Source organism: Prionailurus viverrinus, chromosome E2 (assembly GCF_022837055.1).
Source record: "Prionailurus viverrinus isolate Anna chromosome E2, UM_Priviv_1.0, whole genome shotgun sequence".
Lineage (NCBI taxonomy): Eukaryota > Metazoa > Chordata > Mammalia > Carnivora > Felidae > Prionailurus > Prionailurus viverrinus.
In genome coordinates this window covers 27,945,121-27,956,524 of record NC_062575.1, presented here as the reverse complement: position 1 = coordinate 27,956,524, position 11,404 = coordinate 27,945,121, and the positions used below count along the sequence as shown (strand labels likewise).

Genomic DNA, 11,404 nt, shown 5'->3' with positions numbered 1-11,404 from the left:
ACCTATATATTTTCAGTTCTCTTTGGAAGATTCCTAGGGGTAAAATTGCTGTTATATGGTAATTTTATGTTTCATGTTTTAAGAAACTGCTAATCAGTTTTGCAAAGTAGTACCTCTTGTCTTGACCTGAATAATAGTACACGAGCTCTCGCTTTATAAATTATTAGTTACATTCTATATTTATGCATTCTCTGTATTTTTTTATATTTTATAACGTTAAAAGAAAAATAAACTGGAGGTGGGGTGGTGAGTAGACTCAACTCCAGGAAAGTCTTCTCTGAGGAGTAGGGCTTGGGGGATGCTGTCTGGGGGCTGTATGGAGCCCTGGAGGTGGAGCAGGTAGGGAGCCAAATCCTGCGTGAACCTCACAGGAGGGGTCTCTGGACCTGTCACTCTCAGCACCTGGACAGGTATATGTGGGGCATATGCCAATACAGGCAAACAAGTCAGACTCTCCCCAGGGTTTCCTCACATGTGGGGTCCATCACCAATGGTTGTGACCAGGATGGTGGGCAGGTCCCGGGGCTTTCAGGTGCTGGGCTTAGGCACTCATGACCTCTGTTTCCTGGGAAGGAGGGAGGGAGGCTGCAGGACTCCAGTGGGCCAGGGCTAGAATATCACCTGCTAATCCCTATCCTGCTGAGGCCACCACTCTCCCTGATCCCTTTATGCTGACCCTGGATACTGGCCACTGCTAATCGCCACCTTTGGAGACCCAAGGGCTGGCAGGCAGGCAGGGCAGTGCCCTCAGGTTTCCAGGAGAGCCCACAGTCTCCCTGCATGGCAGGACCTAGGGTCTTGCTTAACACAGAGCCTTGAGACCTAGAGAGAGACAGCGACTAGTCCAGGATCACACAGCCTGCCCTGGCTAGCCCTCGTATGGCTGCCTCCAGGGAGCCCACTTCCTTTCAGACATTTCTCAACATGCCTGGCTTGTGCTAAGGCTTGGGAGACAGCAACCTTCAGGAAAGCCGAAAGCAGGGGCCATTTCACAGCACCCTTGCTAGCTGGCTCCTCTCCTCAGAGCCTACAGTTAGTTGCCAGGGTTGCCGAGGAGCAGGCGTCCTCACAATCAGGCTGCAGTGGGCATTGTCTCTGCAGAATGTTCCTTTGTGCTCCTACTGTATAAGGCTCTGAGGCCAGCCCATCTTCCTGCCTCTTCTCCCCACTGAGTAGTCAGAAGAGCAGAAAACCCTCATAGGCCTGTGCATCTGGGGCCTGTGCCCTGCAGACAAGGTAGCCACTGTCGGTGGGTGAGGAGCAGTGTGTCCCTTCCCCCCCACTTCTCCCCGCCCCATTCCCCATCCTCCCCATGCAGGCCTACCCCCTGAGACAGCTTCCTCAGGTCAGTCACCTTGCCCTCTCCCTGCTCCTCCATGGTCCAAGGTCCTCGCTCCTCCTCCCCACTTACCGCCCACCTCCCTCTCGCACCTGTAACTGAGTCAGGAAGAAAGCAAGCCGGCTCAACAAATTCTCCTAACGTTTAAATGACCGAAAGGCTGTGGGAATAGCCGCTCTTTAAAGGGAGGCACTGAGTAACCAGCAATGCTTTTGTAGTTCATATCTCTTGTAGTTCGTGCCTCTCCCCTTATTTAAAACTTTCCTATATCTCCCTGTAGAATTTTGAGTAAATGCCAGGCACTTTAGCTAAGGCCAGAAGTCCATAATTAGCTACCCAGGGGCAGACTGAGATAAATTCTGAACCCACTTGCTGCTGCTTCTTCCTGATCATTACTTAAGAATAGAAGACTCTTACGCCTCCTCTTTTAGACTGTTCCCAACCACACACACCCTGTGCTCACCTGCCAGAGCCCTGAGCACGTTGTGTGTTTGCGCATGCGTGCGTGAGTCCGGGTGTCCCTGACACCACATGGGGAGCTCCTAGCCGAGGGTACATCGTCCATGACCGTTGGGCGAGTAGACAAATCCGCACTGGCCAAGGTCGCGCTACCCCTCAGGAGAGTGTTTGGTCGGGGTGTCTCTGCTCCCCAGCCATGGCCCGCAACGTCGACCTGGTGCCCTGGGAGGACGGCTCCACCCACGTGTACGGGTCCCCGGCCATCTCGCTGCCGGTGGCGCGGACGCGCAACCAGCTGGCTGGCGTGAAGCGACAGCTGTACCACCCGGCCCTGCCCAGCCTGCGCCGCATGGACATGGACTCTGTCAGGGCCTGTCTTTCGGACGAGCACTGCCGTTCCACCACCTACTGCCGCAAAGGTCAGGCCACCTGGCTGCCGCTGGTGTCCGCGGCCCTTCTGGGCCTTTGGGAAAGGAGTGGGTGGAGGGTTTCAAGGAGAGCCCTGGTAGAGGGCAAGGCCGTCGGTGGCACATGAAAACGTTAAAAGGGCTAGTCCCAGCTCTGCTTAGGTCTGAGCCTCTGCTTCCCTATCAGGAAAATGGGGATGATAACAGCGCCTGCCTCGCAAGGTTATCGTGAGATTAAAACAAGCCAAGAGAAGCACTTAACGTAGTGCCCAGTACATAGTACGTGCGCAACAATAATGTGGCGGTTGTTATTCAGAGAGAGAGAGCTGAGCAGAAGTCAGTTGTCGCAGTAGTAGGAGTGATAATAAAAGCAATAATGACAGCTTCTGCCCAACCTGCTCTCCAGATGGAAAAGAGGAACAGCCTCCTCACGCTTACCGTGAATAGGAGGAGGACCTGAGCGTCTTTGGGGTGAAAAGGCCACATAGGCCCAAGGAGTAAGTCTTCATCCATTGAGCGGCTTGGGTGTGGAGGTGGGGGTGCCTGTGAATGAATGAATGAATGAATGAATGAATGAATGCATGCATAGATGCAGGAATACACATTCATTTCCACACATTTATTAAGCACTTGCTTGGTGCCTGACACTGAGCTGCAGCGGCGGGGAAGCAAAGGTGTCCTAGCTAGAGGGAACAGCATGTACAGGGGCCTGGAAAAGAAAAGCTGCAGGAGGTGTTGGGTGAACATGGGGGGGGGTGGTGGTTGAGCCAAAGGGTAAAGTTGGTGATCACAGTAAGAGCTGGGGAGGGGAGAAGGGCACAGCTCAGAAAGGGCCCTGTTGCTAAGCTCAGGGGTCTGGACTTGGGAGAGAAAGAGGAACCTCTGAAGACCTGAAGCAGAAAAGAAGTCTGAGCATTCTGGGGGTGGGGAGGGGGTGGAGGATGGCCCAGAAGGACCAGAGGTGGATAAGGGGGGTGGGTGTTAAGACACCGGGAGGGAAGACAGTCTTCAGGAAGGAGTGACAGTGTCTTGGCCACAGGAGAGGGTTTGGGAAGGTATTTAGGAGATAAAGTAACAGGATTTGGTAACAGAGTGGGTGCCGAGCAAGAGCAGGGAGTCTGGAATGAGGCCCAGGTTGCAGCTGAGGTGACAGGTGGGGTGAGGGTGTCAGAGACTGCATGGAGACCTCCAGAGGTCCCGTGCAGAGCCCTGCAGGGGCCAAGATGGGACATGCCAGAGGTGGGTGGGGAGGTGGGGAGGAGGGAGGGATGAAAGGTGAAGTGGGGTCCCCCCACCTGTCCCTCTATGAGGGAGCAGCCACGGGGCTCCCACTAACTGCTGCGTGGGAAGGCTCTTGGAAACCAGCAATTTACATTTTTAGGGAACGCTCTTGATTTAGATATGTATTTTATGGCAAGTATATGCTTTTAATAAAAGTAATCAAGTCACAGCTTCAAAATTCAAAATGCTGTAATAATGTACGTTTTAACACCTCGCCGCCTCCACTCTCCACCTCTGCTGATTTACAGGTGTCCATCTAGTTCCTAATGTATCCTTCCATTGTTTATTAATGCAAATACAAATATATATACTTCTGCTCCCTAACTTTTTACTATGAGTGTATTCAAACATAGAGAAAAGTTGGAAGGATAATACTATGGACACCGGTTGCCTTCCACCTGCTTCGGGTACTGTATTACCATATTTGACTCTTCTCTCTCTAACACACACACACACTCACACTCTCCCACACTCTTCAGCAAGCAGCTCCCACTGCTAACAGCCTCCTCTGTGACACAATACCATTATCACATCTAGGAAAGTTAACAATAATTCCCTAACACATAATATGTGGTCTATATTTAAATGTCCCAAATGACCCCTAAAGATATCTCATAGCTTTAAAATCCTTTTGGGGGCACCTGGGTGTTGGTTGAGTGTCCAACTCTTCGTTTCTGCTCAAGTCATGATCTCACAGTTTCGTGACTTTGAGCCCCATCTAGCTCTGTGCTTGCAGCCTGGAGCCTGCTTGGGATTCTCTTTCTCCCTCTCTCTGCCCTTCCCCACGTGCTCTTTCTCTCTCAAAAAAACAAAACAAAACAAAACAAAACAAAAACAAAAAACAATAAAATAAAATAAAATAAAATAAAATAAAGGGGCGCCTGGGTGGCTCAGTCGGTTAAGTGGTCGACTTCGGCTCAGGTCATGATCTCACGGTCCGTGAGTTCAAGCCCCGCGTCAGGCTCTGTGCTGACGGCTCAGAGCCTGGAGCCTGTTTCAGATTCTGTGTCTCCCTCTCTCTGACCCTCCCCCATTCATGCTCTGTCTCTCTCTGTCTCAAAAATAAATAAATGTTAAAAAAATTTTTTTTTTAATTAAAAATTAAATAAATAAATAAATAAAATAAAATTCCTTCTGGAACCAGACTGCAATCTAGGATTGTGCATTGCAACTGGGTGTTACATATCTTTAGTTTCAGTCTGAAATAGTCTGCCCACTTTCCATTTTTCCCTCATATTGACTTTTTAGAGTTCAAAATAGTTACATGATAGACAGTCCTACATTGTGAATGCGAGTGATTGTTTCCTTAGGGTGTTGTTTACCTTGACTGTTTTCTGTAAACGAGAAGCTGGATGGGGTGGCTTGATTAACCAGGTAAAACATCGCTGGCCAGAATCTTGCATGCTTGCCATAGTGCTTCAGCAGGAGGCACATAATGTTGTTATCCTGCTATTCGTGATGCCAAGTTTGATGACATGGTTAAGGTGATGACCTGAATGTATATTCTTCTCTGCCTCCAATCTCCTCAGTTTTGTGCTTTAAAGCAAAAGGTAGCATACAGCATATACTCTTCTGCACCTTGGAGGTCTTGTATCGAGAATTTCCTGTTTATTTTGAGTAGCTGCATAGCGAGGATGTATCAGAGTGTATTTAACAAGTCCTTGAATGAGACACTTGAGCTATTCCCGGCCATTTTCTCTTATGAACAATGTTGAAATGGGTAGATCTTTTACTCATATCATTTCCCAGTTGTGTACCTGTAATGTGGGATAAATTCCCAGAAGTAGGACTCGGGTCCAAAGTAGAGGAGACACCTACCTCTTCCCTCCTTTTTCTTCTTCAGATGACTTTGACAACGCCTACTTCACACTTTTCGGTGTCCCCAATAAACCTCTGCAGTGCTTGGTGAGTGTCCTTTGCTTCTGGCCCTGGGTTTGCTCAGGGGAGACGGTGTGAAGGTCCTGCCTGTGCCCAGCCCCAAGTACCTCTGGTTCTCCAGCTGCCTGCTTGTGGCCCTTCCCCCTTCCCATCTCCTTTAGGGGCTTCAAGGCCCTCCATCAGGCCCATGGGTCAGATGGGCCAAGTTATCAGCTCCTGTCTATGGGGCGGTCTGGGTCGCCCCCCAGGCTTCGGCACCTACCACGCGGCCCTGACTCCCATCGCCCGGCAGGACATCACCGAAACCGGCCGGAGACTCCGAAACAGGTGCCATGAGGGAAAGCTGGTACCCATCGCGCCGGGCATCAACCGGGTGGACTGGCCTTGTTTCACTCGCGCCATTGAGGACTGGTCCCGCTTCGTGTCCTCGGCTGGCGAGTTCAAGTTGCCCTGCCTGAACAAGAGGGGTCAGTCTACTGGGCGCGGAGGATGCCATAAGGCGGGAGAGACCCGGGAAGCCAACTGCGGCTGGGGGCTGAGGGGGGCGGCATCAGGTGGGCTGTGGCAAGGACAGCGGGGAAGCTGAGGAGCAGCTGGGCACAGAGAGTTAGCGGGACCGAAATGGGCTGAGGGACAGGGAGGTGGGGTTCGTCTTGTGGAGGTGGCTGGGGCCAGGTCCACGCCAGAGGACGCCATTGGGGCGGAGGCTGCGCGCGGGGCTGGTTCTGGGGCCCTTGGAGCAGGGTTTGGAGGCGGGGCTTGTTCTGGCGGGGCAGGGGAGGCGGGACTGGCTCAAATAACAAGTGTGTGGGCGTGGTTTGATCTAGGGGCGGGCTCAGGTAAGAGCGGGGGCGGAGTTTGTCCGCGGAGGGCTGGGGGCTGCAGATGGGCGGTCTCTCCGCAGTGGAGAGTTTCAGTGGCTACGCGGTGCGGTACTTGAAGCCCGAGGTGACCCAGAACTGGCGGGTAAGGAGGGCTGCGCGCTGACCTGTCCCTGGGGACCAGGGGGTGGGGAAGGAGAGGCTAACACGGGGGTCGGGGAGGGGAAAGGACGCCCAGGCAGGGTTTCCCAGTCCCCAGGGCTAAGATCTCCGGCAGAGAGCAATGTGCGGGGCGGGGGCCGGGGTCAGTGTCCCCCTAGAATCACGGACCCCCCATTCCTCTGGCCCTGCGCCAGTACTGTCTCAACCAGAACCCCAGCCTGGACCGCTACGGACAGAAGCCCCTGCCTTTCGACACCCTGTAAGTGATGGCACAGACCCCGGGACCCCATACCTCAGGGAGGGAGGATGGGCCTCAGAGTACATGGCCATCTTCTTCAGAGTACACTTAGTGACTCTTGAAACTGTGAGACCTGGGAAGAACTGCTGGGCTCCAATACACCTCCAAAAAATTGCAGTCTCAAAATGAATGGGTGTTTAATTCCTATCAAACGGAACACCCTGTCGCCCAGTCCCCCCTGGCAACCCCACCCTTTCGGAGTGGAGGTCTTAGGTGGGACGAGGGTGGACTTTAGTAATCCTTCTGGTGGGATGGCGCTTCTGGAGATGGGAGTGAGGTTCCTGGATAGGGTCGCCCTTCCCCACCTCTGGCTCACCTTCCTCCTCCGTTTTTCGCAGGAATGCTTACCGACGCTTCGGCTCAATCTACAGGTAGGGGAGTGACCCCGCCCCTGCTCGCACCTAGCCACTCGCCCGTTGGGGCTGTGCCTCTGCCGCCTCTGGACTCTGGGGATTCTCAGACCCCACTGCACCCACGGGGCCTCGCACCAAGGGATTGGTACGAGTCCCCCAGGAGGTGATATTGGGGGACTGAGTTGCCTCCCTCCTAAGAGATCCTCGCCAGGCAAAAGGATGGCCTGCTGGGAGATGGGGGGGAGCAGGGTGCCTGTCTCACCAGATTTGGCTCAGACTAGGCCAAAAGGAGGAGGGCTTACCAGGGAGGAAGGCGGCTGGAAAACTAAACAGGCACATAAGATACATGATGGAAAGAACTGAGAGTTTGCCTTCCAGGATGTGGATAGGTGGTAAGGGCTGAGGCTCATGTTCCCAGCAGGAGTGTGCAAGGTATTCAGGCATCTTCATCATTTGGTCATCTCCCACGTACCCAGCCTCCTTCCCTCCACGGCAGCAGTACCAGACTCCTGGGTATCATCCAAAGGACCAGCACAACCAGGCACTCCACACCTTTGCTGCTGCTGTTGCTGGGCCTAGATAATCCTTCCCTCTCTGCCTGGAAAATCCCTCCCCACCCTTGAAAGCCCAGCCTAGATGTTCCATCCTTCTTGAAGTCTTTGCTGATCCCCTGCCTCTCCCCTCTAGCTTAAACCCCCTTGGGTCGCTCACCACATGTGCACGCATATCTGACAGCATGCAGACTATGGCATTATACTTATCATTGGAGAGCTTGCCTTCTCTCACCCACCCTGTGCACACACAAGGGAATGCTTTCTGATTTCTTACTGCTACATAGTGCCTGCTAGAGCAGGTGCACTAAATGTTTGAAAAATGAGCAAAGCAGTACATTATTTGTAATCAATGGGAAACAAAAGATGAGGCAAAGTGAAAGTGGAGGAGGGGGGGCCTGAAAGTCAAGCAGAGTCACTGAAAATATATAAATAAAAGGAAACAGGGAGCCATTGAAGGCTCTTGAGCCATAGAAAGGCAGGATGGAAGGTGTGTTTTCAGAGCCTCGAGGACAGGGTGGTGGGTTTGGGGGAAAACCCTAGAGAAGGACAGCCTGACTTTCCAGGACACCCTGGAGGCCCCTGCCTCACCCCTGTTTCTCTCCACAGTCGTGTCAACTACCTGACCCCCTGGCATTAATCTGTGAAAAGGAAGCCAGTCCTCAGGCTGCTGGGCTGTGCCATCTCCGGTTCTCCAGCAGGACAGAGCGGGTATGGTGGCACCACCCATCTCCCTAAAAGTTCAGCCGGACTGGAAATAAACCTAATGCTCCCCCAGGAAGGAACCAGGCACATGTGTGTGTGTGTGTGTGTGTGTGTGTGTGTGTGTGTGTTGTATGGACTGGGAGAGGGGTCAGTACCTCGGGATGATGATGTCCTACCTTTACCCGTCTCCTGCCAACTCCTGAGGAGTGGTGGGAGGCTGGAGAAAGCTGTCTCATGACCCCAGGTAGAGAGTCAGAGTCTAAGCGCCAGGGCTCAGCCAGGGGTGAGGTGTAGAGATAGGCTGCCTGCAAAATGGGTTTTCCCTATGCCCCATCCCCTGCTTGCAGCCTCACAACCAGGCTCCCTCCACTTCAGATGCTGAACTTGGGCCCGGGTCAAAAGGGATTGTTAGACACCTCTCTCAAAAGCTTCCACCAATATACTCTGATAGGGGGCTTCTCTGGGCCTGGCAGGCTCTGGTGGCCTAGAGGCAGCCTCTGGGTGTAGAGCAAGCATTGTCTGCTCTATCCACAGAGCTTCAGGACTAGCCCTCATCTGTCCAAACTACAGAGAGGAAAGCACGATGTCCTGGGGCCAGTCATAGGCAGTCCTGGGCCAGGGCCAGGATAACCAAACTCAAAGGGGTTAAGGAAGAGTGTCTCTGGCATGGTTAGAGAGCCAGGATAAATGTTGAGCTCCCAGACCTTCTAGATACCCCATCCACATCCCACTTGGTGGGCAGTGTGCAAGGACAGATCCCAATCAGGTAAATAGCCACCCAGCTCAAAGACTGTTTGAACAAGACTCTGCTGCTAGGATCTGGAACCTCAGGGATCCATGAACCTTGTGAGATCGTGAACAAAATGATGTGTCCACCCACATATACATTTTCTCATGGAGAGGCTCCTTGTTGTCATCTGATTTTCTGGAGAGTCAGCGTCCACAAAGGTTAGGTTACTTACACCCTCCCCATCTCCTTCCACTAATATTTACTGAGCACCTACTGCATGCAGGCCAGGTCTCATGTGGAAGGATTTTTTTTTTAATTTTTTTTTTAATATTTATTCATTTTTGAGAGTGAGAGAGACAGAGCATGAGTGGGGGAGGGGCAGAGAGAGAGGGAGACACAGGATCAGAAGCAGGCTCCAGGCTCCGAGCTGTCAGCACAGAGCCCGATGCGGGGCTCAAACTCACAGACTCTGAGATCATGACCTGAGCTGAAGTAGGATGCTCAACCGACTGAGCCACCCAGGCACCCCTCATGTGGAAGGAATTTAAAGACTACTACCAACCTCTTATTTCTGGAGCCTATATTACACTATTCAGAACACAATGCCATGTGGCTCATTTATCTCCTCCAGACCTCATGCCCTATAAACACTCTGCAAAGCGACCAGAACCAACGCTATCCCATATCACAGATGGGGAAAACTGAGGCCCAGATCAGGAAGTCATTCACCTCCAGCCAAACCCAGGGCTCAGGACTCAAAGAAAGTCCCAGTATTTGACACGGTATTCATGTATAGTTTGCACTCAAGATTTGTAGAATAAATTATTTCCCAGAATGGGAAGTCTTTTATTCAATCTCGGGTAAAAAACAAGGAGATGAGTTGTGTTGTTGTCTGATAATGCAGACAGAGGCTGCCTTACAGACAGTAGGCTTTTTTAAATTTCTTTTAGGGGTGGAGGTGATGGGTACTATCCTTATACCGAGGTAAGGAACCGTGGTGTCTGTCTGTCCTCATGTATCGGGTTCTGCTGACAACAGAGCCAGAACATGGGGAGGAGCAGACAGGAAGAAGTAAGCAGATCACAGAGTCCCTGCATCCTTGAGGGCCTATTCAGAAGGCACCCAGCCTCCTGCCATTTCATGCAGGAAGAAACCCTTTCCTCCAAGCCCAAAGGGCAGTCCACCTGGCTTGAACCTTGGGAAGCCACAGGCAGAACCTCGTGAGGTGTCAGAGCCACATTCTGCAGCCCTGAGTGCCACCCCCAGCATGACAGCTCCGAGAATGGATAGATTTGCCCAAAGCTCACATCACAACAGTCCTGCCCTGTGTGGGTCTTGGGACAGCCAGAGGGCATGCTTCAGTATTCCAGTGAGAATCAAGTCCCTAGGAGTTTTTTCTTGGCCCTGCTTCCTTGACACTGAATGACTGGGCAAGGCCCTCCAGGAATTTGGCCCAGCAGATATTTGAGGCCTTGTCTCACCCAGTGCTGGGTGTGGGAAAGACACAGACCAGATGCCATCCCTGCCTGTGAGGTGCTTCCAGTCCTAGTAGGAGGAAGGCAGGCCCAGCTGATTCAAACCTGAAAGCAGAAGGTGAGAATGTGGGCACACCTAGGCCACGTTCCTCAAGCCCAAGACACTGTGAATGGTAACCCACACCAGCAGTTTAATTTGGTTCTTGCCCACCAGGTATACACTGAATCCTGATTCCATAGGCATAAAAACATGTGCCCAAGAATGAAGAAAATACAGAGTAGATGAGCATCAACGAGCCTGATTCGCTATGCACTTTCTATTTTTTTAAGTTTATTTATTTATTTTGTAAGTAATCTCTATGCCCAACATGGGGCTCAGACTCAGGACCCCAAGATCAAGAGCCAAACACTCTTCTGACTGAGCCAGCCAGGTACCCCCGCACTTTCTAGTTTTTAAGCACGAGATAATGTATGAAGTAAGCACTTTGCAGACACCATGAGATGGGTAATTTTAAACCCGTGTTATGAATGACGAAATGGACTCAGGGAGGTTAAATGACTGGCCCAAGGTCACACTGCTGGTGATTGGCAGAGCTGGGAATTGAAGCCAGCATCCCTGACCTTCGAGCCTGCAGCCACCACATTCCACCGCCTTTCTGCGATGAGAGAGATACAAGCCAAGAGTGGGGAAGAAACCAGAGGGGGCTTCCTCGGGGTGAACACATTTGTTAACCCCATCCAGAGGCCAAGAGATGGGAAAAGCACCATTCCTACCCAACCTGGGGCCACTGTGCCCTGGCCTCAAAGCCCTCTCAGCCTCCGGAGGCTCTTTACTCATCAATAGATCATGTTAGGGGCACCTGGGTGGCTCAGTCGGTTAAGCATCCGACTTCAGCTCAGGCCATGATCTCACGGTTTGTGGGTTCGAGCCCCGCATTGGGCTCT

General features: G+C 52.2%; 1 protein-coding gene across 1 annotated transcript; it reads left to right on the top strand.

Annotated features, from left to right (window-relative positions):
• Positions 1-1,137: 1,137 nt before the first annotated feature.
• TEPP (testis, prostate and placenta expressed) lies at positions 1,138-9,969 on the top strand. Its single transcript, XM_047837204.1, has 9 exons — positions 1,138-1,236; positions 1,993-2,217; positions 5,330-5,391; positions 5,657-5,831; positions 6,269-6,330; positions 6,542-6,606; positions 6,984-7,016; positions 8,159-8,260; positions 9,935-9,969. The coding sequence occupies exons 2-8, from the start codon at positions 1,995-1,997 to the stop codon at positions 8,187-8,189; spliced, it is 651 nt and encodes a 216-aa protein (XP_047693160.1). The 5' UTR covers positions 1,138-1,236; positions 1,993-1,994; the 3' UTR covers positions 8,190-8,260; positions 9,935-9,969.
• The last annotated feature ends 1,435 nt before the right edge of the window (positions 9,970-11,404 follow it).

What these genes read in the sequence shown, in the direction of transcription:
- TEPP (XM_047837204.1), top strand. Translation starts at nt 1,995, where the DNA reads ATGGCCCGCAACGTCGACCTGGTGCCCTGGGAGGACGGCTCCACCCAC. An exon ending in ATAAACCTCTGCAGTGCTTG is followed by an intron (nt 5,392 to 5,656) that starts GTGAGTGTCCTT and finishes ATCGCCCGGCAG; the next exon opens with GACATCACCGAAACCGGCCG. An exon ending in CGCTTCGGCTCAATCTACAG is followed by an intron (nt 7,017 to 8,158) that starts GTAGGGGAGTGA and finishes TTCTCTCCACAG; the next exon opens with TCGTGTCAACTACCTGACCC.